Genomic DNA, 27723 nt, shown 5'->3' with positions numbered 1-27723 from the left:
GTTTTTATTCTATAACCTTCGTTGAACATCTAACCCGATTTTGAGTTTATGACTGCCAAAATTTAACTTCTTATCATTGTAATTCTAAACCCAATTCAGAAGATAAGGGAACTCCTGGATCAAGTATTGGGACAAATTTACCTGCGTGGTGCACTATTTGATGGAACTAACCTGCATTTGCGTTAATAGGGGATGAAAACCGCGGAAATTTTTCGAGGACAGAGGGTAAGAGGACTCTAACCCATGATCCGTCTACCACTGAGATTTTTTTACGTCAGAACTGTGGTCAGTGTGAGTCGGTTGCGGAATTCGTATTGGCCAGCCATCGATGGGACTCAAACCGGGTTCACCGTATTGGAAGGCGAACGCTCTATCTCCTGAGCCACCACGGCTCATTAATTATTGTTGAAAAATTTCTACGAGATGTTTTAGTGAGTTTCAGTGAATTAGTTTTAAAGTACATATGTTGGCAACGTGAAATAAATATTATTTTCCTGGTGGGTCTGTTTTTTTATAATGGCTCGCACTAACTCTTAGGCTGTTTAACACGCAAGATGCCGGGAGTGTTGCTCATTTAACGTTACTAGAAGGATTCTTGTGAACCTGAGTCATTCAGACGAGCAACATTATCCATACCGTACTACCAGAGATACCAGAGAAGCATTCATGCCTCGAGTGAGATTCGAACCCGCGATCATCAATGTTGTAATTATACACCCTGAACACTTGACCATCTCTTTTCCTCAAAACTTTTCAAATAACAGCCCCAAATTAATACGCTTGTATTACAAAGACTATGTATCAATGGCTCTAAAATTTTTTTTTTGTTTATTGAATCATTCATTCGCTATTTCTAGTGACAAAAACTATTATACGACAATAATTAGATGGCTATGAAGCATTTAAAAATTATTAAGGGTAGAATTAAACATCTAAAATTATTTAGAATATTTAAGAGGGATTAGATTGCTTACAATTTTCTAATGAATTAGCGAAAAATTTTTTTTTTTCAGTTTCAATAAAAGCGTTCGTTTTATTGTATTCCATTATGCATGAAATTGTGTTAATCATTATGTAACCACATATTATTGTTAAGTTCGGTTAACAAACAAATAAATAAATAAAGATTTCTGCTCTAACTACTTCCACGTTTCGCAGTCTCGAAACTCTTCTCAAGTAATTCTTACCTAAAAAGCAAAAAAAAAGAAAAAAATATTGAAAATAAGTTAAATGATAGCAGGAAAAAAGTAGTGAAATAGAAATCCTTACAATGAATGTTTTGCACAGTTTATAATAATATAATTTATTTTTAAAATTGCAATATCTAAAAGAGAAAAATAGAAATGGCAAGTTAAGGGCCGAAATGACAACGGGACCGAAATAGCGGGACCAAAAACAGCGAGATCAAAACATCCTGCTTCGGATAATTTACTGCTTACTGGAATGTTTGTTCCACTCCTCATCGTTACTCAAAAGTGTTTAAAAACTGTTTAATATAAAGCTCTGATTCTCTCCATAAGAATAAGATATTTTCGAATTATAAACAATGGAATTATCTGAGACGCAATTTTCCTTTTGTATTGAAAAATGTTTTGTTAGTTCCCAAACTTTCATAACTAGCATAAGGATACAGTTGTTTATCATTTTGAGCTACCAATAAAGTTTCTTCTATTTATATATTTCTGCATAATCTCACGAAAACAAATTTCAATCTACATGTCTTTTTTAAAAGCAAAATACATATGTTGATAATATTTTTAACAAAAGCATAGCTTTAAAAAAATAATAATGCAATAAATATTAAACAAATAAAATTAATGTAAATTGAAGTAAAATCTTACTTCAAAGTTCAAAATTTAATATCAATTTGAAAGAAAAATGAAGAAGGATTTTATTTTTAAAGTTAACAAATTCAACAATTTTCAAGTTATTTAATACATAATTATCTATTTTGCTTAAAATTTCTTATTCAACAATTCTATGCAAAATTAACAATTTTCATATGATTTAATATGATGTATATTGTTACTTATTTTTATATATTTCTTAACATATATCATATACATATATTTTTTAACATATATTTTTATATATTTTTTAACATATATCATATACATATATTTTTTAACATATATTTTTAACATATTATTACATATTTTTTAACACATATTTTTTTCAATTTATTTAATTTAAAATTTCTTTTTATTGTTTTTGTTTTTAAAATGAAAAAAAATATTATACCATGCTGTTAAACGAATCATTTTTCATTTGATTTTTTATCCTCAGTGCATTGAAGATTTTTCTTCGCAGTCTCAGTTGTCCATCTTAAAAAGAAAACTATTTATTCTCTACTATTCGGAAGATTTATGTTCTAAAACGGCATCCCCCAAAACCACAATTTAATTAAACTTTCTATTTCTTAAATTTTCAAGTAAATGCAGATTTTTCTGAACGTTAGTTTTGGAACAATGAAATGAAAAGCAAAAGGGATCTCGATTTTCTCTTTACACGCAACTCTATTAAGATCACAGAGCCCCAACTTCCTCCACCCCCCAAATCTTTCAAGTATTGCACAGCTGCGTGTCCAATCAAACACATCTCTGATTCATCCCCCCCCCCATTGAGCATCCCGTAAAAGTCGATCACATCTCCCCAAACTGAGAAAAAGGGATCCGTGATCTGATCCAGAGGATGCTAGATCATCCCCAGGAAAAGGATGGTAGATTCTAATGTTTTCCCAGAATCCGTGGAGAAAAAAAAATTCGAGGTGGGATGGGAGGGGAATATAAAACCTTTTGGAGTTAAGGGGATACTTTTATGTGGGGGTGGTGTTGAAGGATGTCTTGTAATCGATTTTTCAGTGTATTGAAGGGAAAATAAGTTTGCTATCAGGGTTAAAATCCGGTTTTGAATAATTTTTGCTTACATTATGATGAGGGGAATGTTATCTTTAGCAGAGTTGTTTTTTTCAACCGATTAATCAACGTCACGTTTAGAATTAAATTATGGAATGGAATAAAATAACATAGGATTTGCATCTGGGTCGTCTTCTTATATATGAGCTGTGATACAAACTTGGGTCGCGAAATATTACGAAATGGGTCGCAAAAAGTATTTTTTTTTAATAAAAAAAATATTTTATTTAAATATTATTTGGTTTTCATCACCTTCAGGATTTTTTTGTGATATGCATACAGTAGAGCAGTGTTTCCCAAACTTATGACTTTTGCGTACCCTTTCTAAATTTTTCTTAACGCTGCGTACCACTAATAAAAAATGAATGTATTTTTTTAAAGATATGTTTATTTTTCTTTTTTGGTACCAAGTTTTGTTAATAAGGTTATTTGCACCAGTGAGAAGGATGATACTGTTTTCGCTGTGATAAAAAAAATTGCACTTAAGTTTAAAATCCCAACTGGCTGTTGTCACCACTAATTATTAACTGCTAACTCTGCAAAAAATAGCCAATAGAAAAGTACGTAATCGTAAATTTTCATGCCTAGCTTTGTTTTTAAATATTTTTTTTTGAAGTTTTCGTTTGTTGCAAGATATTTCGCATAAGAGCGCCTACCCTCGCTTAACTGTTCCCGTACCCCTGGGGGTACGCGTACCACACTTTGGGAAACACTGCAGTAAGGCAATGAAAAATGCAGACTAAAAATCTATTTTTGCTAAAAAAAAAAAAAAAAAAAAAAAAAAAAAAAAAAAAAAAAAAAAAAAAAAAAAAAAAAAAANCTCTGATTAGGGTATGCAGCATGACTTTGCATTTTGTTTTGCTGCAAAAAATTAAACTTGTACGAAATACAATGCGAGCAGGCTTGCTGTTGCTCGCTGAAATGCAACTGCTGAGCTGAAATTTGAAATGCTGAAAGAAACACTTTTGTTTGTTAACTTAGCCGGGGTTTTTTTTTCTTTCGAAATTGCAATTTGTTCCAAAGTCATTGGAATTTTTCTCGTAGAAAAATCAATTTTCCTCTTACGAGATCTTTATTTTCACCAAAAGTAATTATGATCGTGTCAGAAGTAACAAAAAAGAGACAGAAATTATTCATAATTTCACGCATAAAGTTTAACGTTCATAAGGAATTTTTAAGAAAAAAGAAACTTGACATAACATAGATTATGTCCATATTTGAACTGTTATAAGTTTCGCTATTGAGTAAAATTGCTTCTCATTTACTTTTCTTATTAAGGCATGTATGTATTCTGTATTCCTTAGATTCATTTTTTTTTAGATATTGATAAGTATTTTTCCTATCCTGGTAATCGATTTTTTTTTACGATTAACGAAATTGACAAACTTTCTATAAATGTAACAACAATAATTTTATATTTTGCTGTCAAAGTGTTTTTAATTTTATGGAAAATATAGATTTTGAGGGAAAAAAACGTAGCTGAATGAGAGGCAGAGTTTGGTGAGCGAAGTGTGCTCCGAAAAGTGTCCTCCTGGTTCTCCGAAAAGATAAAAAAATCGTAATATTTTATTTTATTTTTATTGTTCTTTATTTTTATCACCTCCAGTATTTTTCGTTATAAACACTTGTAAAGCATTAAAAAAACTTATTAATCTTATTAAAATTACTTATTAATCTTATTATTTTGAATCAAACAATTTCTTTTCCCCCCTTTTTGCATATAAACTTTTCACCTGATGTTTTGCTAATCTTCTGTCTTGTTTTCATTTTGAAAACATAAACTTTTATTGCATTTTACTCGTAAATTTACTTAATAGAAAATACTAATTGTAAGATTGATTTTCAAAATGCGTTTTTTATATTTTATTTTATATTATTTTATTTTATTTTATATCATTATATATTATTTTATTTTATATTATTTTATTTCATATTATATCATTATATATTATTTTATTTTATATTATTTTATTGTTCATGTTTTTTTCAAAAAATATGACAAAGAACCCTTTTTCTAATAACCTAGTAAGGAAATATGTGATAAGAGAAGAATTGAGATAATGCGTGATAAGGGATGTGTGATTAAGGGAATGTGTGAACAGCTGAGTGGTCAATAAGATGAGTACCAAACATGCTTAGGTCCCTACACACTGGGGGTTTAGTGTTCGCTAAACACTCAACCGGAAGATCTGCTCCAGCATCCCACAACCCAAGTGGCTGTCGCGCCACTCAGTTTAGTTTAGTGATCAAAAAATTTAAAATAAGAAAAAAGAAGTTAATATGACAACTTCCATCAAAAAGTCCGAAGGTAAATTTTCTCCCAATATATGATCCAGCAGTTCCCTTGTGTTCTGGATTGGGTTCAAAATCACAAGGCTACGGAGTTGAGCATTAGTAGTCGTAAACCCAAAAATTGAATCGGCTGTTCAACGACGGTTATAAAATAAAATAAAAACATATATTGCAGGAGTATCTAAACATCGTAACCTCGCACAATTTCATGTCCTTTTTTAAACAGTTTGTCGAATGTTATTACTATAGTTAAGCCTCACAGAAAATTCCATATTGTTTCAAGAAAAAAAACACTTGCTACACAAAAGTTTTTTAAAAAAAAAACAATAAACAAGCTTATAAATATAAAAGTTTAGCCTGTCATTTGCTTTTAAACTTTGTGATTTTGATACTTTCTGGTTTTGAAACTTTGTGGTTCTGGTCAAAGATTGTGAGTGAATGAGTACCCAGTCGTTGCAATTAACCGTACAATCTACTTGACAAAATGAGTCCACTAATCTCTGTACCATCCCGTTATTTAGTCAAAAGGGTTATAAATCAGATTAGAACAATTGTTAAGAGAGCTCCTAGAAACTGTCCTCAGATGAGTAAAAAGTTTCTTTAAATATATAAAAGTTTGGCTTTCGCTAGCAATTACGTAATGTTATAATGAAATGACTGTTAAAAATAACAAAATAAAGCTCAAGTATTATAACATAATCAAACACACATGAGTTCTTTTTTAAAAAGAATCGCTTCTCCGAAATTCTATACACATCTATCAAGATCTACAACAGCATAACAGCGTAATGTGTTGGTATGTTTGCAATACTGAAAACTATAAATGCATTTTTTAATTAAAAGTTATTAAAATTCCACCTAAAAGTAGCTACGATTTCATTTTGTCAAATAATAACAAAGAATTAATTAGCTAAAAGAAAGTGAAGGAAATGTACTAAAACATAAATTTCATGCATGAAACATGAATCTAGATTGCAAAATTTAAATGAATTACTTTTCCTGAAAGATCGAATGAAATACTTATGAAGTCTCCATTTTCACTCTCTTCAATAAATCTCTTACTTTAATGAATTTCCCTCTTAAGTCTAAATTCTAAAGTCTTAAAATAGATTAGAATTGATAATTAATCTGCATTCATGCTTTAGAAATCACTCAATTTGTTGATTTTTTAAGCGTGTATCTGGCAGATATAAAACGTAAAAACATGATGTAAAAACTTAATAAAGATGCTGGATACTTTTTTAAAAAACTAAACAGGATAGTAACTTTTTTGTAAGAATGTACCTTTTAACTTACGAAAAATTCAAAAATACATGCGTTGTTAATTACTTTTATGATTCGGGTTTAAATGTTTTAGTTATTGTAATTAAGAAAATTAGTTTCGGTTAAAAATAATACAAGGATCAAACTCTTTTTTCATTTCTCTTAGAATAACTTTGGATCAAAATTTTCCAGAAAAACATAATATATTTATTTTTAAATTTAAAAACTATTTGAATGAAAATGTAGGTTTCATTTAAAGTAATTAATTCAATAATTGAGCCCATTTATCAGAAACAAGAATTGATTGAAGAAAATTATCTGTTTTATCTCATGAAATAATTTTTAAATTTCAGTACAAAATATAGTACAAAATTAAGTGCGAAAATTCAAGTTGAAACTAAACTTGTGATTTGCGTGAAAATAAATGTCAAATTTATAATAAAACGTAGTCAGTTAAAATCTATTTTTTATTTTGTGTAAAATATCAAAACAATTGTGAGAAGAATTTAAATCAAGGATTAATCTACACCTAGTATAAAGTACCAAACGTCTAGGGCAAAATGTTCGAATCAAATTGTAACGTACGCCTAACATGAAGTGTCAAATTTATAGTGCAAAATATTCCTATTAAAATTTAATACATTTCTTGTGTAAAGTATTAAACTAACAATGCAAAGAATTAATATTAAATTTAAACATACGCCTAACGTAAATTATCAAATTTTCAATGCAAAGTAAATTATAATACTTGCCTATTGCATAAAGTATCAAAATTATAGTGCAAAATAAGGAAACTAATTTATAATGAACATCTAGTATAAATTTTATAGGGCAGAGTAATCAAATTAGGTTATAACATACGTCTAAGAAAAAGTATCAAAATTATAGAGCTAAGTATTCAAATAAAATTATAATATACGCCTAGAACTAAGTATCAAATTTATAATGAAAATTTTTCAAATTAAAATTAAATGAGGATTCCTATTTTTCACCTAAGTATCAAATTTACTGCGCAAGGCATATAAATTAATAAAATATTATGTACGTATGGTGCAAAATATGAAATTTATGCAGAAAAAAATTTTTAAACGCTTTATATATATTATGACGCAAAGGTTATAAACGTATAACCCAGGCTTAAAGTATCAAATTTACAGTGCAAAGTATTTAAATTAAATTTCAAATTAGACATAATGTAAAATCTTAAATTTATTGTACATATTATCGCACAAAATTTTTTTGATATATTCCTAGCACAAAATAACTTTATTTTGCATAGTTACAAATACTAAGTCCCAAAGTTATTGTTCCGAAATTTCAAATACTATGACTATATGTTTAACAAAGTACTATACTGTACTATACTATATGTTTAACAAAGTATAATTATTTGTTTTCTAATAAAATCTTTACTAGGACAAACAAGTTTGATCTATTTTATTCCGACCTAACATATTAATTTAATATAAAAAATATGCTTTTAAAACGAAAACGAAGAATAGGTCTAGTGTATACACTCTTAAATTATGTGGACTATTTTCTTTAGGCTATGTCATTGGTTTTATTCAAGCTACGGTATATCTACCTCATATACAAATATTGACGTTTCTTGATGAAGTAATTATATAGTCATTGCTTAGGTAAATGGAACTCTTAAGCTACAATTTTTTAAAATTTTTAGAATAAAATGATCCGTCTTATTAAAAATACGCTTAACCCTAATGCTTTAAGGAATTCTAAATCTCTCACTTTACTATACGGCGTAGATATTAACTCAAATTAAAGTACTTAACTGTTAAAGGCCAGCAAGCGACCAGTGAAGACTAATAGCACATAATTTTCCACATTCATTTAAAAAAAGTAATGTAGTATAAACTAAAACGGAAAAATCAGAAATGTTTAAATTTTTCTAAAGAGGGCGATTAAATTTAGAGTAACTCACTTTATGCAAACATAAAGAACAAAAATATCGATAATAAGCAATTATGTTTTGAAGTTTATCCCATGAAAAGTAAAAAAAAAAGAGTAAAACAAGATCGAATTTAGCTATAAAAGAAAGCATAGTTTATGAACTATTCTAAGCTTTATAAATCCACGGAAGACTTTTCTCATTATTTTATGCAAATTTATACAATAGCGCAACTTTTATCAAGCTAATTTTTTTAAATACTTCTATTCTTTCGCGTTGTAAAGATTTGAGCAGATAATTTTCTGTATTATTTGAATTCTTTACTTAGTGTTAGATCCAATTTATGTCGGATTTAAATAAGATTAAAGAACGGCTCAGGAATTTCGCCAAAGATTTTATTTCTTATAAAGTAAAATATTTTAGACACTATTGAAAGTTTCTAAATATTGATTTAAATGCCATTATGTGAAGATGTTAAAGAAGGTTTGAATTGTTTTTAAATGGGAAAGAGAAAAACTCACTTTAAAAAATTTTAACCGAAATGTAATACATAATAGTTTATAAAACGCTTCCTGTTACACTTTGTACAGTGTGGAAAAAAACAGATTTCCCTGAATAACTTTTGATTTTACGATCGGATTTTATCTTGACGTTCTAGGATTGAACCCTAATAAATCGAGGGGTTGATTTCAAACTTGGTAATTAATTAGAGCAGACGATATTTTAAGCTACAAATTCATACACAAATACTTTTTTAGAATAAAATTTCTTTTTTCGATGCATTTGGATTTATGACGCCAAGATTTGGAAAATATTGTTCCTATAGTTTGGTTAGGAGAGCAATCCAAAGTTTGGACCCCTTTATGTTAATTTTACTCTTCGTGCATTTCTTTATATCTCGAAAACTTTTTAATCCAATTGAAAAATTTTCTAAACAATTAAGTTAGTTTATATAAATTCAATGCAAAAGATTAACTTTTTTAAAATATTTATTATTTTATTTAATAACAATAAAAAATGAATTTGAATTCTAAGGTATACAAAATTTTTTACATCATTTTAGAGAATGTAATTTTACAAGGCAAAATACAAAATTTTAAAGAAATCGGTCAAATAGTTTCTGAGAAATAAAGTTTAAAAAATTATATTTTTACATTATGAAATTAAGTATCAATGACGAAATGCATAGAGATTTGGTCTTAAAATGCTCAGTTCACTTCATTTCGTAACATTTAACTTTTTCTTTCTAATCAACTTATTATTTATATTTATTCTGCTATAGTGCACCCGTTGTGTTTTTTATAGTTACACGACTCTCCCTAGACAATTATCTCTTACCTACAATTATAAAATTATTTAATTTTTTAAACCAAATAAAAAGTTTTTTTTTTCAAGTTTTTTAGAATTTTTAAAAAAAATTATTCTGCTTATGGTATTTAGTTTAAAATCAATATTTTTATTGCCTTTTGTATAAATTATTTTATTGCGATGGGAAATGAATATTTATTTCTCTTTCTTAGCACTTATTTATTCTATTTTCAACTTCGTATTTATAACTAACGAAATATGGAATTTTAATGAAAATTAAAAAAAGAAAGAATTGCACAATCATACTGATAAATCAATAGTATCTTTTTTTAGAAAAAGAAATATAGTTTTAGAAGTTTCTGAAATAAAAAAAAATCATTTTTCAAAATAAATCACAAGTAATATTTTCGAAGGTTTTAAACGTTTGTAAAAATTAAAAGTTTTCTTTTTTGCAATTTCTTTTTTTTGCGATTTTGTTTGAAAAAGCTTATTTAGAAATCAAAATTTATACAAAGTTAACTGTCATAGAAAACGATAAAATAAAATGACCAATTTAAAAAGGAAAATATAGTTTATATTTTTGAATTAAAAGAAAATTGAATGCAAAAATAGTTCGCATTTTCCGAAACATTCTTTTTGCAAGACTATTGGTTTATTGGAATTTCGAAAGGTGACATTTTAATGTCTTCTCAACGTTTTTAACGACTGTTTGAATTCTTTTTATTCTTTAATATTTAAATGCGCTTTCGAATGTGTTGCCAACATATTTAACAAGCAATAAAATTNGTAAAACTTCAAGGAAATAAAATGAACATTATCAAGGCTAAGGGAATCATATTTTCATTCATCGCCAAATTTGATATCTACAAGTCAAACATTGGTCGCAAGAAGCTAATGCAATTTCCAACTCTTAAAAAGTGTTCAATGGCAGATATCGAGATTCTCAAAAATAAAATCTTAATTTTTACTGTTCACCTTGATCAGTTATGGAATCAAGATTTAAAGATTTGATGAAATTAGAAATTCTGGATTGGATTTTCGATCCCTTCTCTTTTGAAGTTGTGAATAAGCTCACTTCCTCTTTGTAGAGTGAGTTTTTATATTTGAAGTATGACTGTGAGGCTAAAGTCGTCTTTAAAAAATACGGTTTCTAGTTAGCTTGGGTAAAGCTTATGGACACTTACCCACAATTGTGGAAACAAACTGAGCCGCTTCTCATCTCGTTCCCCTCAACATATTTAGTGGAGAGAGGATTTAGTTCTGTCTTCCAGCTGCTCACAAAGCAAAGAGATGGGTTGTACATTTGCTTCAAAGGAGACCCGCCTTTAAATCTGACGAGCATAAAACCTGACATTCAAGCTTTAACTTAAAATACAACAAATACAAGGCAGTCATTAAAGTGGTAAAAATGTACTTTCTCACTCTTCATTTTTTTTCTCAAATTTTAGTTGTTAACGTTTCAACTTTTTCTTGATTACACTAAAATATGAATTTAAAAAAATGCACTTTTGTTTTGATTATTCCGTTTTAAATATCAATTCTTTTTGAAAAAAAAATGCACTATTTTTTTTAATTAATAAAAATGAAAGGATAAATGTGCCTCCTTATTTGCATTGCAATTTAAATTAAAATCAAATAACATGGCATATTTTCAGTGTTTGGTTGCTCACAAGCAACAATAAATGGTTTGAGCAAAAAGAGAAAGGGGCGATAGGTGTCTGCCAACCCCTAGAGGGGGGCGATGGTCTACAAAAGGTTGGGAACCACTGCATTAGACAATTGCCCCTTACCTACAATCTTAAAATTATTTAATTTTTTAAGCCAAACAAAAACCTTTTTTTTTTCAAGTTTTTTAGAACTTTTTTAAAAAATTATTCTGCTTAAGCCTTAGAAGAAGCCTTCTTCGAAATCTCTAATAGTAGTAACGAAATTAAGACTCATTTCGATTGTTCGAATAAGCATATTTCTGTTCTAATGTTAAAGATGCTGAGCAAAAACTTTAAAATTGCCATTTAAGTGAACATTAAGAAATTACTTTTCCATCATAAAAAACAAAGAATATTATTTTTCTACCTATGCAGATATAATAATTAGGTCTATGATTATTTTCATTTCTGTGAGAATTCGACTGATGTCTATGTTTTTGTTAAAATTTATGTAAAAATGTTGAAAATTTTTACAGCAATAAATTTAGCTTTCCCGTCCTTTAAATAATGTCTAAATTTTCATTGTAATATATTTTTATTACTTTTAATTCTAAAAATATATTTTATTAATTTGATTTGATATTAAAAACAATTTGATTGTTAACGTCACACTATATTAACTGTTGACCACGGTCCGGATATCATGCTTGGTAATGTTCTGAAGACAATCCTTACCTATCCTGAAAATAAGTGTCGAGCTATTACGATTTAGATGTAGAGAAGTAGATTTCGATACATTAACCGTTTAAACGCTTCTCAACTACCTATTAATTAATTTAAAAAGCGAACTTCTTTTAGTGCAATTGGAACAAAAAACAGCCATAAAGAATTTTACTTTAGTATAAAATTAAATAAGTGCATTTTTCTAATTAATAATAGAAATATTTAGATTAAATCTTTAAAATAGTTTCAGAATTACGCATGCCACTATCAACGGAATGACCCTGTCGACGAAATAACTTGTCGAAGAAATGACCCTGTCGAAGAAAGGACCCCGTCAATGAAATGACCCTGTCGACGAAATGACCCTGTCAATGAAAAGACCCTGTCGACGAAATGACCCTGTTGACGAAATGACCCTGTCGACAAAATGACCCTGTCAATGAAAAGATCCTGTCGACGAAATGACCCTGTCGATGAAATGACCTTGTCGATGAAATGACTTGTCGACGAAATGACCCTGTCGATGAAATGACCCTGACGACAAAATGACTTGTCGACGAAATGACCCTGTCGACGAAATTGCCTTTCGACGAAATAACCCTGTCGAGGAAACGGCCTGTCGACGAAATGATCTAGTCGATGAAATGGCCTGTCGATGAAGTGGTGTCGATGAAATGGCCTGTCGATGAAGTGATTGTCGATGAAATGAACCAGACCCAAAATAAATCACAAGTAATATTTTCGAAGGTTATAAACGCTTGTAAAATCAATGTTGTCTTTTTCGCATTTTTCGCGTGTTTGAAAAACCTAATTCAGAAATCAAAATTTATACAAAGTTAACTGTCATAGAAAACGATAAAATAAAATGAACAATTTAAAAAGGAAAATATAGTTTATATTTTTGAATTAAAAGAAAATTGAATGCAAAAATAGTTCGCATTTTCCGAAACATTCTTTTTGCAAGACTATTGGTTTATTGGAATTTCGAAAGGTGACATTTTAATGTCTTCTCAACGTTTTTAACGACTGTTTGAATTCTTTTTATTCTTTAATATTTAAATGCGCTTTCGAATGTGTTGCCAACATATTTAACAAGCAATAAAATTCCGTTGCTGAAATTATTTCGTTGTCGATAAATGGATATTCTCTACCATAACATTTATGTCACTACTAGGTTACGAATGGTTGATATTGGTAGAGCGGTTGATGAAATGGTAGATAAAATTGTAAATTTTTTAAAATAATAAATAAAATAGATACAATATTTTAATAATTTTGTTGCAGTTAAATTATTGTTTAACTCCATTTAAGGTTTTAGAAGCTTTTAATAAATTCTATAGCAGAGAGAATCTTTTATTAAATTGCGTAAATAAGGTTTACCTTTTAATAAATATTAATGTTACACTCAATTAATTTAAAGCAAATTATTCAATTTAGATTTTGTTGTTAAATTTAATTTAACAAGAGCCTAAATTAGCTATATTGCGCCAATTTCAAGGTAAAAAGTACCTTCTCTTATTATGTACTCAAAGTACAAACAAGTTCGTAGATAAAATAAATTTTTTTCACTCGGTAAAAAAAATTTTTTTTAATCAGTAAATATGTGATATTGTATTTCGAACTCTCATCTTACAGCATTAAATTATGGAATAAATAGGCAAATGGCAGATGTCCTTTTAATGAAAATTTTTTATATTTATTAAAAAAATAAATCATATATTTTGAAATTTTTTGTTAGGTTTGGATTTTTGTTTTGTTTGGATGATTAAGTTAATTAATATTTTTCATAGCAGTTTTCATTTCGTCGTTAAAATGAAAATAAAATTTATAGATATTGAACTAAGTAAAGAAATTCTGAAACACTTAATGAACACTTAACTAAAAATAAGAAATAGAAAATGGCATTTCGGGACAGTTAATGCTCTTATCACAGTAAAACATTTTAGTCGTAACTTTTACTTGTAACAAAAACTGCGTTAATTAATATATATATATATATAATTTAATCAGATGAGGGGAGGAATTATTTTTACAAATCACATTTTTTTTTAAAGTTTTGAAATATTTCCCTTACAAAAAATAAAGATTTCTTCCTTATAATAAACTTTGGCTCTATACTTTTAACACTGAGAAAAAAGTACCTTTAAAACTACCATAATGTGGTAAAATTTTCCTCCTTTCTAGCTCTTTGGAAACACCAAATAGTTCAATAGTTTTTACCGAAGAGCTTTGATGATAATTTTGGTAAAATTGAAAATAAAATATAGTTTTTAATGCATGATAAAATTTTATAAATGAGATAAAATTTGATAATTATATCATGATACGTAAAAACAGGGCATAAAAAACATTTATTTGGTCAAATTTACTTTTCAGTTTTGTATTTTTTATTAAATGTGTGTAAGAACTATAATTTTGAAAACCAAATTTTTCGGAAAACAGTTACCATATCAAAGGGAAAATTTTCAAATGAATGATTTGAAATGCCGTATATTTTAATTTTATTAACCAGGAGTATGGTTTTTTTTGCCAGAAATATCATTACTCTACAGTTTTCTAATTTAGCACCAATTTTTTTTCACTCTATGTAGAATTGAGAAATTATTTAAATGAGAAATAGACACTATCGAATGTTACGTTGCATTCCAAAAGAGCTGGAGCAGTCTATGCCAAGCCAAACTACAGTATTTTGTATTAAAAATAAGAACACTTCAAAATGTTTAAAGCTAAAATAATTTGGAAAAAAAAGGATAGAAATATTGGCTGAATATTTTGCGATTGAGAGCGTTTTTAAAGAAGGCAACCGGACTACCAACTACCTGAAAACTACAGAAACTACTAACTTTCTGTTTTTAATTTTTATTGTTGCTTTATACGTTGTTTTCAGCTTTACTTACTGATCAAATAAATTATAACTTTATTCTGAAATTTTGCAAGAAACTTAATTAGCTTTTAAAATTAAATCATTACAAAAGTGGAACAGTATTTGAAATAAAAATCATTTAATAAAAAATGCTAGGTGGGTTTGTTTTGTATTTATTACTTATAAAAGTATTCGTATAAAATTATTAATACTTTTCTGACATACTATGATTAAGTACTTCATTGGCTATGTAGAATAGCCTTTGATTAAGTTCTTCATTGGCTATGAAGAGTGGCCTTTGATTAAGTACTTCATTGGCTATGTAGAATGGCCTTTGATTAAGTACTTCACTGGCTGTGTAGAATGGCCTTTGATTAAGTACTTCATTGACTATGTAGAATGGCCTTTGATTACGTACTTCATTGGCTATGTAGAATGGCCTTTGATTAAGTACTTCATTGGCTATGTAGAATGGACTTTGATTAAGTGCTTCATTGGCTATGTAGAATGGCCTTTGATTAAGTACTTCATTGGCTATGTAGAGTGGCCTTTGATTAAGTACTTCATTGGCTATGTAGAATGGCCTTTGATTAAGTACTTCATTGACTACGTAGAATGGCCTTTGATTACGTACTTCATTGGCTATGTAGAATGGCCTTTGATCCTTTGATTAAGTACTTCATTGGCCAAGCTAGAATTGAGAGGAAATTATTATGAGACAAAAACAAGATATAGCTATTAATGCACCAAAGTGAAAGTAAAACAATATTGATATATTGAAGTACAATCAACTAGTTTATTGAAAAATACGTAAAAATATTACAATTCAAAAAATTTCGAATCAGATGACGGTAAAGTGAATCGGCATTCAGGGTACCGGAACATTTTACGGAGCTAAAATCTGACATACCGTAATTCTTACAGTAATTATTACAGTAAATTCACTGTATCACTATAATTAATTAAATAATACTGTGAAAAGTACGGTGTGATATATAACGGTAAAAAATAGATTTTATGGTATAATTGATTTCAAGACTGATGGGCCAAAAGTACCGGTACTTCTTACCGTGAATTGATGCGGAATTTTTAACAGTGTAATGAGAAAAGTATGAAAATAAATAGGGAGTAAAGACTACAAGAACACTTTATAATAAGAAATAAAATTATGGAATAAAAATTATGGAATCAAATTATGGAAAGGTATGAAATATATTTATCAGTTGAATTAGTTTGTATAGATTAAGTCACATTTTTATTACATAATATCAGTTATTAGTACTAGACAGTGCCATATTTCTATTTATATTTTCGTACCTATTGAGGTAGATACCTAAGTTCGCCACAAATTCGTGAGACGAAGCCTAGCTTCAAACCTTATTAAATGAGAAAACTAACATAGTTTATGAAATAATAAAATTCAGGTATTTTTCCCCTGTATAAATTAAACATGAGAAAGTATTCTACTAATTAAATGTAATTCCACTCAATAAATTGCTCTTTTTTTTACACTACCATTTAGTAGAAACTATAATTATGAGAATTAATTTTGTATTGCTCTTTTAGGTAAGACTGGAAAAAAGGGGTCAAGAACAACTAATGTATGATTCAGTGACATGAACAGATGAAAAAATGACGTCACTCAATAACATCAACCCTGATACCAACTACAGAAAAATGGATCCGGAAGTTCTCATAGAACTTCCCGATCCAAAAATAATCAATGACAGTTGTACTATAATTATGAATGGACATCACAACTATGCCATGAATGAAGAAAAGGAAACAGCAGTTCATGGTGACGAAGAAATCGAACCCTTTTTAAACCACACGCCATCCAATCATAAAACGTCGTCCAATATGTATCCGCTCAAAGAATCATTCACCACATCTAGTCTTGAAGAGGAAAGTGATCCAGAATTAGAACCGGAGAGTTCAACTCACTTGCTCCAAGGCAAGGAGCAGACTCAGTTAAGCCCAAAATGTCTGAAAGGTAAAGCCAAATTACCATCCTTTCGTTCGCCAAGCAAGAAACAAACATCCAATGACGCTCATTCTCATATCCAACACAGACCTTTGGGTCCAGTTCAAAGTACTTTGCCAAACTCTGTGTGCCATGTCGCCAAAAAATATTGGCCCTGTACTCCTGTGTTATGGGTACTGCTTTGCATCGTAGTAGTAGTGCTATCATTCTGCTTAGCCATTGGAGTATATCTTGCCACAGTCACAAAGTGTGAACATCCAAGGCAATGGTGGCAAAGAGCTACTATATATGAGGTGTTCCCCGCTTCTTTCCAAGACACAGATTCTGATGGGTTTGGTGATATGAAAGGCTTGGTGCGAAGATTGGACTACATACAAAATTTAAGCGTAGATATTGTTCGACTGAATTCTATTTTCAGTGCTTTGGATTATCCACTTGAGTACGAACATGTGATCGATTTCGCAAATATAGACCCCCATTTAGGACGTTTAGAAGATTTCCAGGAGTTTGCTTCGGAAGTTCATGCTCGAGGCATGCATTTAATTCTGGACATCAATCCAACCATGACGAGTGATCAGCATACTTGGGCAGCTCATTGGCTACTTCATCGGCAAGGTCCATTCGAACATTTTTACTTCAATATAACTGAAGAAGAGGTAAGAAAACATTAATTTGCTCGATTCATTTTCTTTTGTTATTAAAAAATAACGATGTTTCTATAGGGCTAAGACTCATTAATTATTTGCAAATTTATTACGATTATCGCTCATTGCGCACGGAAAAAAATTCTGGTAAAATTATCGTACTGTATTATAATGACAGTTTTGGCAAAAAAAAAAAAAAACGTAATTTCATTAATAAAAACCAAAATATAAGGTATTTCAACTGTTTATTTGGGTAATTTTTCCATTCAAAGGTAACAGTTTACAAGAAATTCTGTTTCTCAAACTTATAAGTCTTATTGTCACATATTTTGTAAAAATATAAAACTGAAAAAAAGTTAATTTATCCGAATTAAGAATTAAAGATTTTTAAGATGTTCTGTAAGATATCACGACAAAATAACAGAATGTTACCACAATTACCTTATTTTATCACACGTTATAAAACTGTATTATATTGTTAGTTTTCCCCAAATCATTACTAAAGCTCTTCGGTAAAAAAATAATTGAGTTTTCTTGATGTTCCCAGAAAACCAGAAACAAGGTAAATTTTTCATGGTAAAAAAAATATTCTGATAATTTTGACCGTACTTTTTTTTATTCTTATTTCGATTTCACCCAGTAAATCGAATTTCCCTTTTATTACGTTTTTTTCCTGTCTAGTAATATTACAATATTTCTACCATTATCTTTTTTAAAACTAAAACTTCGGAAAAAAAGTCCGAAAAAATTTGAATGAAATTGAAAAAAAATGTTAGTGAAAAAATTGTCAGGGCAAAGTTTTCTTTTAAGAATGCTTTTTCAGATATTTCAATAATTGCTAGATTCCAAACAGCACCCACTTGTTAAATAAAAGAAACATTTGAAAAAAATCTATCTAATCATTAAAAATAATTGTAATAGTAATCATGACAAAAAATGAAAAAAAAAGATTGTATCGAATAATAGGTTTTAGATAGGTGTTTATTGCACACGCAATTAACTTCTAAACGTTACTTCTAAAAACTCAGATTCCCTCTTTAAGATGGGGATACTAAATTGGATAGAATCTCTCAGCTCCTTTGTTTATACACGAAATGAAATTATTAGAATCATCGCCGTAATTATCTTACATTATATTAACATATGTATGAGATAAGATTAAAAACAGTTAAGTTTGCCTCAAGATCCAATAGTAAGAGAAAATCTAGGAATAAGCAACTAAACTACATTTTAGAAGCAACGTTGACAGATAAAAAGGATTTTTCTTTTTTTTTTCCTAAGTAAGAGATACTAGCTACAAACTTTTTTTTGTTCTTAATTTTAAGTTTCCTACAAACTTCTATCAATTAAAGCGTATAGTAAATTTTTTCCATGGATATACAGTATATTGTAAAATTTTATCAGAGGTAAAACTACATTGGGATGTCCCATGGTATTTTTTTATTTAGCCAATTTTTGCCATAAAATTATGGTGTATTATAGTCTTCGATTATATTTTTATAGGGTACAGCAACATTTCTTTACATCCCTACTGAAGTTTATCATACAACGATACATAAACAAATTTATAAATAGACTATGATAATCAAGAGTGGTTGAATTACAACGAATTTTCGTAGCTTTTCACAATGATTGTACTCCAAAAATAATTACAAAAGAAATTAAGGCTAGAGATTAAATTATTAAATATATGAGAAAAGACAATTATATAACAAAGCAAAGATTTTTTCACCGAACGAAGAACCGGACAATACCCAGATAGTTGAAATCTTTACGATCAAAATTAATTTGAATATAATAACGGCAATATAAATAATGAAAAAAAAATCGAATGAACTTAGAAATTTTGCTTGTTGGTTCTCTATTGTTTATTAACCCAAAATCAATCGCAACATCAAAGATTGAACACAATATCGTAGGAAGGCACAAAATCTAACATATGATGTTAACGAAATTCACACAACATTACAGCCACGAGAGCTAAATTGGTTTTAGATCAGGGGTTTCCAACTTACATGGGGCCGGGGGCCACAATTAAAAACACAAATCAAATGGCGGGCCGCAACTTTATCAAAATTTTATGTAGGACTCTTTTATGTTTGAAGGAACATTAAATATTACTGTCAGATTTTTACCAAGTTGTACAAAANTTTGAAACAACTGGAATTGACTTTGCCGGACCCCTCTATGTTAAAAACGAAAAATTGGTTACAAAGGCCTACATAGTCATATTTACGTGTGCTGTAACTCGAGCCATCCACTTGGAAGTAGTGTCTAATTTAAGCACTGATGTTTTCTTACTTGCGCTACAACGGTTCGTATCTCGACGTTCCCTTCCTCATACTGTGTACACAGATAACGCCACAACATTCGGCGCTGCAGACAAGGAGTTGAGGTCCTTGTGGAACATCATATCCTCTTCCAAGGTACACCAGTTTTATGCTCATCACAACATGACATGGAAATTCATCGCCCCACGTGCGGCTTGGTGGGGAGGGTTTTGGGAGAGAATGATTGGTACTATCAAACAGTGTCTGCGGAAGACCCTTGGTAAAGCTTGCTTAGACACTACCAGTCTGGTCACGGTTCTATGCGATATCGAAGCCGCCGTGAACAGCAGACCAATTGTTCATGAATATGGTATTACAGACGATCCGGACGAAGCACTGACACCCTCTCACTTTCTGATAGGAAAACGACTCACAACTATCCCTTCTGGCCCATCGAGTTCGGACTCTGATTTAACACGCATATGGAAAAGTCGTCAACAATTAATGGACTCCTTTTGGAAAAGATGGCAGAAGGAGTATTTGATGGACTTGAGAACATTTCACCATGTGAAGAACCCATCTAACGGTACTGTAATCCGGGTTGGAGATGTGGTCTTGTTGCAGGAGGACGTCAGACCTCGGCACACCTGGAGGAAAGCACGCGTCGAGTCGGTAATCTTAGGCCGTGACAACAAAGCCCGTACATGCATACTGCGTGTAAATGGAGGGACAATTTCCCGACCCGTGCAGCTGGTCGACCAGGGCGGGGAGGATGTTGCACGCCTGTAATTACCTAGTAACGAGATTAAGTAAAGGAACTTAGTTGTCTCTGCATGGCAACACTTTAGTTAGTAGTCGTTTGTAAATAAAGGTAGATGTTGTTCTTTTTCAAAATATACTGAAGTTGTGTTTTAATTACGTTTACGAGAATTAATATCAGGCTTATGGTGTTTTGCCATATAAATGCCACATGCATTTCTATGGTTAACTTCAGGAATCTTGCCAAATAAGTTTCTATGGTTGCCATAGGTTACCATAAGGCATGTCTATGCCAAATTGTCTTAAGGGCACAACTTTGTTAAGACTTTAAACATAAAAATTATAGTGTATACATCACTAGATGCACTATATTAAATGAATGGCTGTCATATACCATAAATATAAAGCATTTACATTGCTAAAAGTTCCATTACACTTGAAGCAATAAAATGCACATAACACGGAATAACTGGAATCTGACTATAAAATAAAATGCATAAATGTAATAAAAAAATCCTTCAAGATTTCATTCATTTAATAAGTATATCCTTCAACAATACTAATTACAAGAATTTTGCATTCTTTAAACTGTCTGAAAACTTATAGAATTTATCTTTAAAGATGAATAATTTCTTATTTTGTCTCCAATCATCTTTTGTGGATAAAAGGTATACAACATCTAAAATTTGAAATCTGATTATAAAATTAAATGAATAAAAAGTGCATAAATTATAAATATGATATAAATAGACTTAAATATTATATTTTACTCATCGAATAACACTTATTATGCCATCAACACGTTATCAGACAGCTAAAAATGGCCTCTTTTAGCTGTCTGATAACTAATAGAATTTTTCTTTAAAGATAACTTCTTATTTTATTTCTTCTCATATTTGTTTAATAAAACGCATACAACATAGAATCAATGAAATTTGATTATAAAATCAAATCTGTAAAAGGTATAAAGGTAATAAACATAGTCGTGAAGATTTTATTTTATCTATTTAATAAGTATAAGTATATCCTTCAATAATACTTGTTACGAGAAAATAGCATACTTTTTTCTGAATAATTTCTTATTTTGTCTCAGCTCATCTTAGGTAAATAAAACACATATAACATTGAGTGATTGGAATCAGAATATAAAATAAAATATATTAAAAGTATAGAGGAAATAAACGAAGTTTTGAAGATTTTACTTTATCTATTTAATAAATATATCTTTTAATAATACTAATTACAAGAAATTAGCATACAGTTATCTGCCTGAAAACTTTTAAAATCTATCTTTAACGATGAATAACTTCTTACATTGTATCTTCCAGTCTTCGGCAAATATTTTTAAAAGTTCTCAATTGCGTGATAGTTCCGAGACTGAAAAGGAAAGCAATTATGATAAAAATAGTCTAAATTTTCTATAAAAGTACCATTTTCCTTCAGATTGCGTGATAACTTGTGATGCGTGCTGCTGCTGTTGCTATTTATTCAGAAATAGCAATCAAACTTGTTGTTTGAGTGCGAGTAAGTAATATGTCATACAAGACACTTTGTTAGAACCAAATATCGGAAAATGTCTTTTTCTAGCAATTATGCAAAACGAGTTTATTGAAGAAACATGTTTTGTTTTACAGTGATAGCATATTAATCTCGATTTCTTTCAAAATTAGATTCTTTGGCTGCATTAAAACAAAGCAAAATTGCAGTTCGTAAATATTTTTTTTGGAATTTTTATTTTTATTTTTGACGAAAATGACAACAGAGTATAATTTCATATGCAATAATTTGCTCTTAAAATAGAGTTTTATACATTAAAAATAAACTAAATTCGATATTGGTTTTAAAATGAACATTCGAAAAAAGCTTACGTCAAAAATATAGAATAAAAAGTTTTGCATACTTGGCATGGTTATGCTTAATTCCCACAATTGTAAAAACAAGTTGATACCAGGTTGTGTTTAAAAAAGCAACAAAGTACAATAGCAATCATATTAATTGAATAAATGGTACATTTTTATTCTTTGTTGCTTTAGAAAAAGAAAATATTTTGGAGTCGATTTTCATACTATGATTAAAGCCAAACGTTCTTGTAGATAGAATGATGGACAGCCACCTGTGAAAGAAAAAGGAACAAAGAGACCAAAAATAAAACTAAAGTTAGGCTGCAAATAACAAATCCGCAATTCTTATTCTTTTTTATTTACCACGCACCCTTTTACCCAAAACTCAAATTTTAGCTTAGCGTATTTGCGGGATTTGATGGAAGGAACATTTGAAAACGTGTTTAGTTTAATATAATAACGTAAAGTTAATGACGTAATAACGTACGGGATAGCCTGGTCGTTGGGTGCTGGGCCCATGTCCAAGAATTCGCTGGTTCGAACCCCACCGACCGCCGTATAGTAAAGTGACTGATGCACGTTAAATCTGTCGAGTCGCGAAGGTCCTCCATATTCCCATAACAAATCAATACCTCTGGAGGTACTGGATTGGAGATCAATCGTTCTCTGATTCAGGACAAAATTACGATCTGTGGATGAATGAATGGGTGTCTGAATGGGCTCGCCCTATAAACGGGTGCGAAGTATGGTGTGGCAGAAGTCGGATTCTTGGCCATAGATGGCGCCACTGAAAACAAGAAACGCACACCCTGCTTTAAAATTTGCTCGGTTTTACCAAGCTGGCTTGCCCGTGTGGCAAGAGGCATTAGAAACAACAACAACGTAAAGTTAACAGGAAGGGTAATACATAAAAATTAATAAAGTACGTTAACGTTTTAGCTTAATTAATTGTGTAGGTATATGTCTTTCAGTTTTCGTATGATTTCGTAGAGTTGATCGCTATCAATTTATTGACTATTTACTTTATTTCATCCCATTCGAAGAGCTAGTATCCAGCAAGCCATTTAATAAATGTAGTGGGATTGAGATAGAGAGAAATTTATGCATATTTACAATGGCGGGAATATACAAACAAATATAGATACCATTGTATAAATGTAAGAAGAAAATATACTTGAAAATGTAGTCCATCAAGCATGCCTAGACTTTTTATTTATTATCCGTAGATGCAAACTATAATTGCTTGCATTTTACTTCGGAATCTTACTTTATCATTTATAGCTTTACAAAAGTAAGTTTATTAATGCATTAAAGAAATTAAGGTACTGGTACTCTGAGTGCATTTCACACTCGTAAAAAAGCATTTTCACAGTAAAATTTTATACTGTACAGTGTATTTATTTAATTACAGTTATTTTACGTTAAATATTAGAGTAAAAATTACGGTATGTTAATTTCTTTTGGTCCTTAGCGTGTCCCAGTGTCAATGGATTTTACAGTAAAAAGTACTGGCTCCATTAATGGCCTCACTTTTAACCGTAATTTTTTTTTCAATGACCCCCTGGATAATGACCTAGATCATACAGGCACCTGAAGGGCTAATTTGTTGGCCACTCTTTCAGGGGCACCATATTAGGTGGGCCAGGGTTGCTCCCACAGTAAGGACAGATAGTAGAGAGAAGGAAAGAACATCCATGCCTTTACCGGGATTCGAACCCATAACCTTTTTGATGCAAGGGCAGTTCTCTAACCCCTACACAGGCCGGTCGGTCTTTTTACCGAAATTGGATTCATAATTTCTTATAGTGTTGAGGTAGACTCCAGTAAATGTGTACTTGTTAACGATTTTAATCTAATACCTTAATGATTTTTTTTTTTTGCAGGGAGAAGAACCTCCTTTAGAGCCAAATCCAGAATATGCCGACGTAACATGGACATCTTCGCACCGGACCTTTGGAAGTCATCTTTACTTGAATTGGTCTAATCCGATCCTGCAGTTAGAGATGAGAAAAATATTAGAATTTTGGTTGTCTCAGGGTGTGGATGGTTTTTATTTCAAACATCTGGAGAACATGCATGTTGAAGATCGCTCTCACATTCACCTAATTCTTCACCAGTGGCGAAAAGTGTTAGACATCCACAGCTTCAACAACAGTCACAAAGTTCTCATGATATCACATGAGAACATAGAATATTTATCAATGGTTGTTGATCCCATGACATTTACTTCAATTCCATCCATGATAGATTTGGTTGATGCAAGTCTCAGTTTAAGGAAACCAAATTCTTCCGAACTAATCGTTGTGGCTGAGGAGGTGAAGAGTCTGCGAAAGTTCTGGAATCAGTTTCCCTTTCCTCCCACTATCGTCTGGCATCTGGGCGCTGTGGAAACTATGCGGCTGGCAAACCGAATCGGTTCGGATTTCAACATGGCTGGATTGTTTTTACTTACTATTTTACCTGGATCGTTTTCCATTTTTTATGGGGATGAGATAGGAATGCAAGATTCGTTCGATCCAAGTTCTAAGAAAGTAAGCATGTGAAAATGATTTAAATAAGCTTTGACAACTGAATTTTTCTATTTGGTATTGGTAGATTCCCAAGATGTGAAAATATCTGTCACAGAATCTGGGGAAGGGAATTTTCTTTATCTATTATTACTAATTTAAAAGAAAGGAAAAGTAAGTTCAGAAGAACCTAGAGTATGTCATGAGGTTTCAGTTGCTGAAAAAAATACTACAAAATATTAAAATGCAAGCAAATTATTGGAAGAGAACTTTACCGCTGTCTTCTCATAATTTATTTTCATTTGTATATTCTAAAATTTTCTTTTCAGTATTCGAAAACTACATGGCTTATTCTAGGTTTGTCTGGACGCACTTTTCTACCCTCTAATTTTCAAATTAGTGATGAAGGAGAAAGAGAATTTGAAAGGAAAATTTTCTACAACAGTATGACGTCTTCTACGAGTGGAAAAATTCTAAATATGCTTTTAATCCTCTTTATTTATTTTTCACGAATAAACTAAAGATGGATGTTTACTTTATTTAGCAATATCTTTCGATACACGTAAAAAATACAAGGCCGTCACCCAATCACAATTTGAGGTATAAAACGAGCAGTATGTTGGATTTTCTATCAATTGTTTTATGACAAAACTATGCTGACACAATTCTTAAATCAGCAATTTTTAGTAGTTAAATACTACTATACAGTTGCCTGTTTTAGATTAGTATCTTTGTTATTAAGATGAATAGAATTTTTCATCCTCATCCAAATCAGTTTTCAGTAATACAATTATATTTTAAAAAATCTAAAATTTGACAAACGCGTAGTTATAAATTACTTCCTCAAAACCACAAATAGCAAGGGAAAATCAATAAATGTTCTAAAAATAAACAAGTTCTATTTCTCCTTATGTAATAAAGCAAAATCTTTATATCTTTTTAAGTAGGTTTCGTTCTGCCTAACAATACTTATCATCAAAAATTTTTTAAGTACAAAAAAAAAATAAAGTACGATAGTTTTGCATTAAGCAAAAATTTTATTAAGTACAAAAAAGTAAAGTACGAAAAACTATTGGAGAACAAAAACAAACTAAAAATTTGTCCGAAAATCCAAAATGACGAGAGTTGAGGCCTCCTAATCTTAATTAGAAACTCCTAATTTTCATTGCAGATATGGGATTTCTTGAAAAGTACGACAATTTGGTTCATAGATGCTGTAATTTCCATTTTGCGTCATAGGTGGTGCTGTAATTGAAAAATGAGGATTGAGTTAAATTTGTTTAAAATCGAGATATCTCGAGAAATTCACATCAGATTTCAAAAACATGAATAGACTTGTTTGACTTTTTGTATAAGCCTTCTTTTTCATGATACGAATCTTTCTTCCACTTCTGGTGCTCCTCGGAGAGGGTGTGTGTGGGGGGGAGGGTTGCTATTTTGATATAAAATATTTCACGCGTGTATTTTTAGATTTTTGATTCGAGGCGTATTTCACGAGATATTTGACCCGTAAATCTTATCCTTCCTTAGAGTTAAGGATATATTTTTTTATAAAACAGTTTTTCTCGTCATTCCTTTATTCAATCTTTACTCATAATATACAAAAAAGCTCTTTTTTCACTATTTATCATGTTTTATTATAGACGAGAAACGTTATAAACACACTAACAATACGAATTAAAATTGTTGTAAGTGGAAAACTTATAAAACTGATTATTAATACAAAATTCAATGTGCTTATATTGAGGCAAAACTTTATGAATTATTTAGGAAAACATCGCCTAAGTTATAACCCTTTTGAAACAATAATAAAATATTCAAAATTAAACCCAATTTATATTCCTTTGAAAACACTTCATGGAGTGTTTTAGCAAATTGTCAATAAATTTCGCAGAACTGTCATCTTGTGCTTTGCAATTCTCTAAATAAGTGGATAATATATTTCAGTCGGATAATGAATGGGTGCTGTAAAAGACCCCTTACGGGCTCAGAAAATATAATATCTTTATTTGATGTCCGTCTTAACTGGACCGTGTAAGATGGAATGGTGCCAAAGAACGAGCCAGGTCATCAGTAAAGCGTCTTATTGGCGACTTCTTTAAGTTTTCTGCACAAACGGCACTAACATTAGAAATTAGATTAGAGTAACTTGAAGTAAATTTCAAAGTTGTATTTAAAAGAAAAAAATATATATATGCTTTTATAATCACTATTTTTACATTGTTATTAATTAATATTTTTTATTGATTAATGTATTTTATATTTAGGTAATCAGTTTTTTAGTAATTGGTCCGTGTTTTCAGTTAAAGTTTAAGCAATTGGTGAAGTTGCTAGCTTAAAGAAATAATGTATTGGGTATTTTTTCTTTCATATAAATAACGACACTTTTTATTTCCATTTAAAATTATATTTAGTCATTACTTAACCCTTTGACGAACTCCGGTGTCCTCTTTATATATCTTTTTTCTGACGCTTTAATTAACAACAAAAATATATTTTGGTATTTATTAATTATAAAAAAACAGTCTTATAGTTACTAAAAAAATTCGCTAGACTATCGGAATTATATTTGTACTCAAATATAAAATCCAAAAAATGTTGTTTGAAGAAAAAAAAATTTTTCTTCATATTCCAAAATTTATTGAGGTATATTATCTTTGAGGTATATTACCAAAACAATCAATAATTTAACGTCCATTTTACGTATAATTTTGCTTACAAAGCTCACTTTTCAAGCTAAGAGGCAAAGTTCCGTAAATCCATGTTAATAATATGTAACTGTAGAACTTGAATTGGTCT

General features: G+C 30.0%; 1 protein-coding gene across 1 annotated transcript in view; it reads left to right on the top strand.

The window, feature by feature from the left end:
- Positions 1 to 27723, top strand: part of LOC107443399 (maltase A2) — a 62476-nt gene that overhangs the window by 32346 nt on the left and 2407 nt on the right. Inside the window, exons 2-3 of the mRNA XM_021145840.3 lie at positions 16486 to 17559; positions 24301 to 24948. Coding sequence (XP_021001499.2) covers positions 16552 to 17559; positions 24301 to 24948 — 1656 coding nt within the window. The 5' untranslated portion in view covers positions 16486 to 16551. The remainder of the gene's footprint in view (positions 1 to 16485; positions 17560 to 24300; positions 24949 to 27723) is intronic.

Source organism: Parasteatoda tepidariorum, chromosome 8 (genome assembly GCF_043381705.1).
Source record: "Parasteatoda tepidariorum isolate YZ-2023 chromosome 8, CAS_Ptep_4.0, whole genome shotgun sequence".
Classification (NCBI taxonomy): Eukaryota; Metazoa; Arthropoda; class Arachnida; order Araneae; family Theridiidae; genus Parasteatoda; species Parasteatoda tepidariorum.
This window is presented reverse-complemented; position numbering and strand designations above follow the sequence as displayed.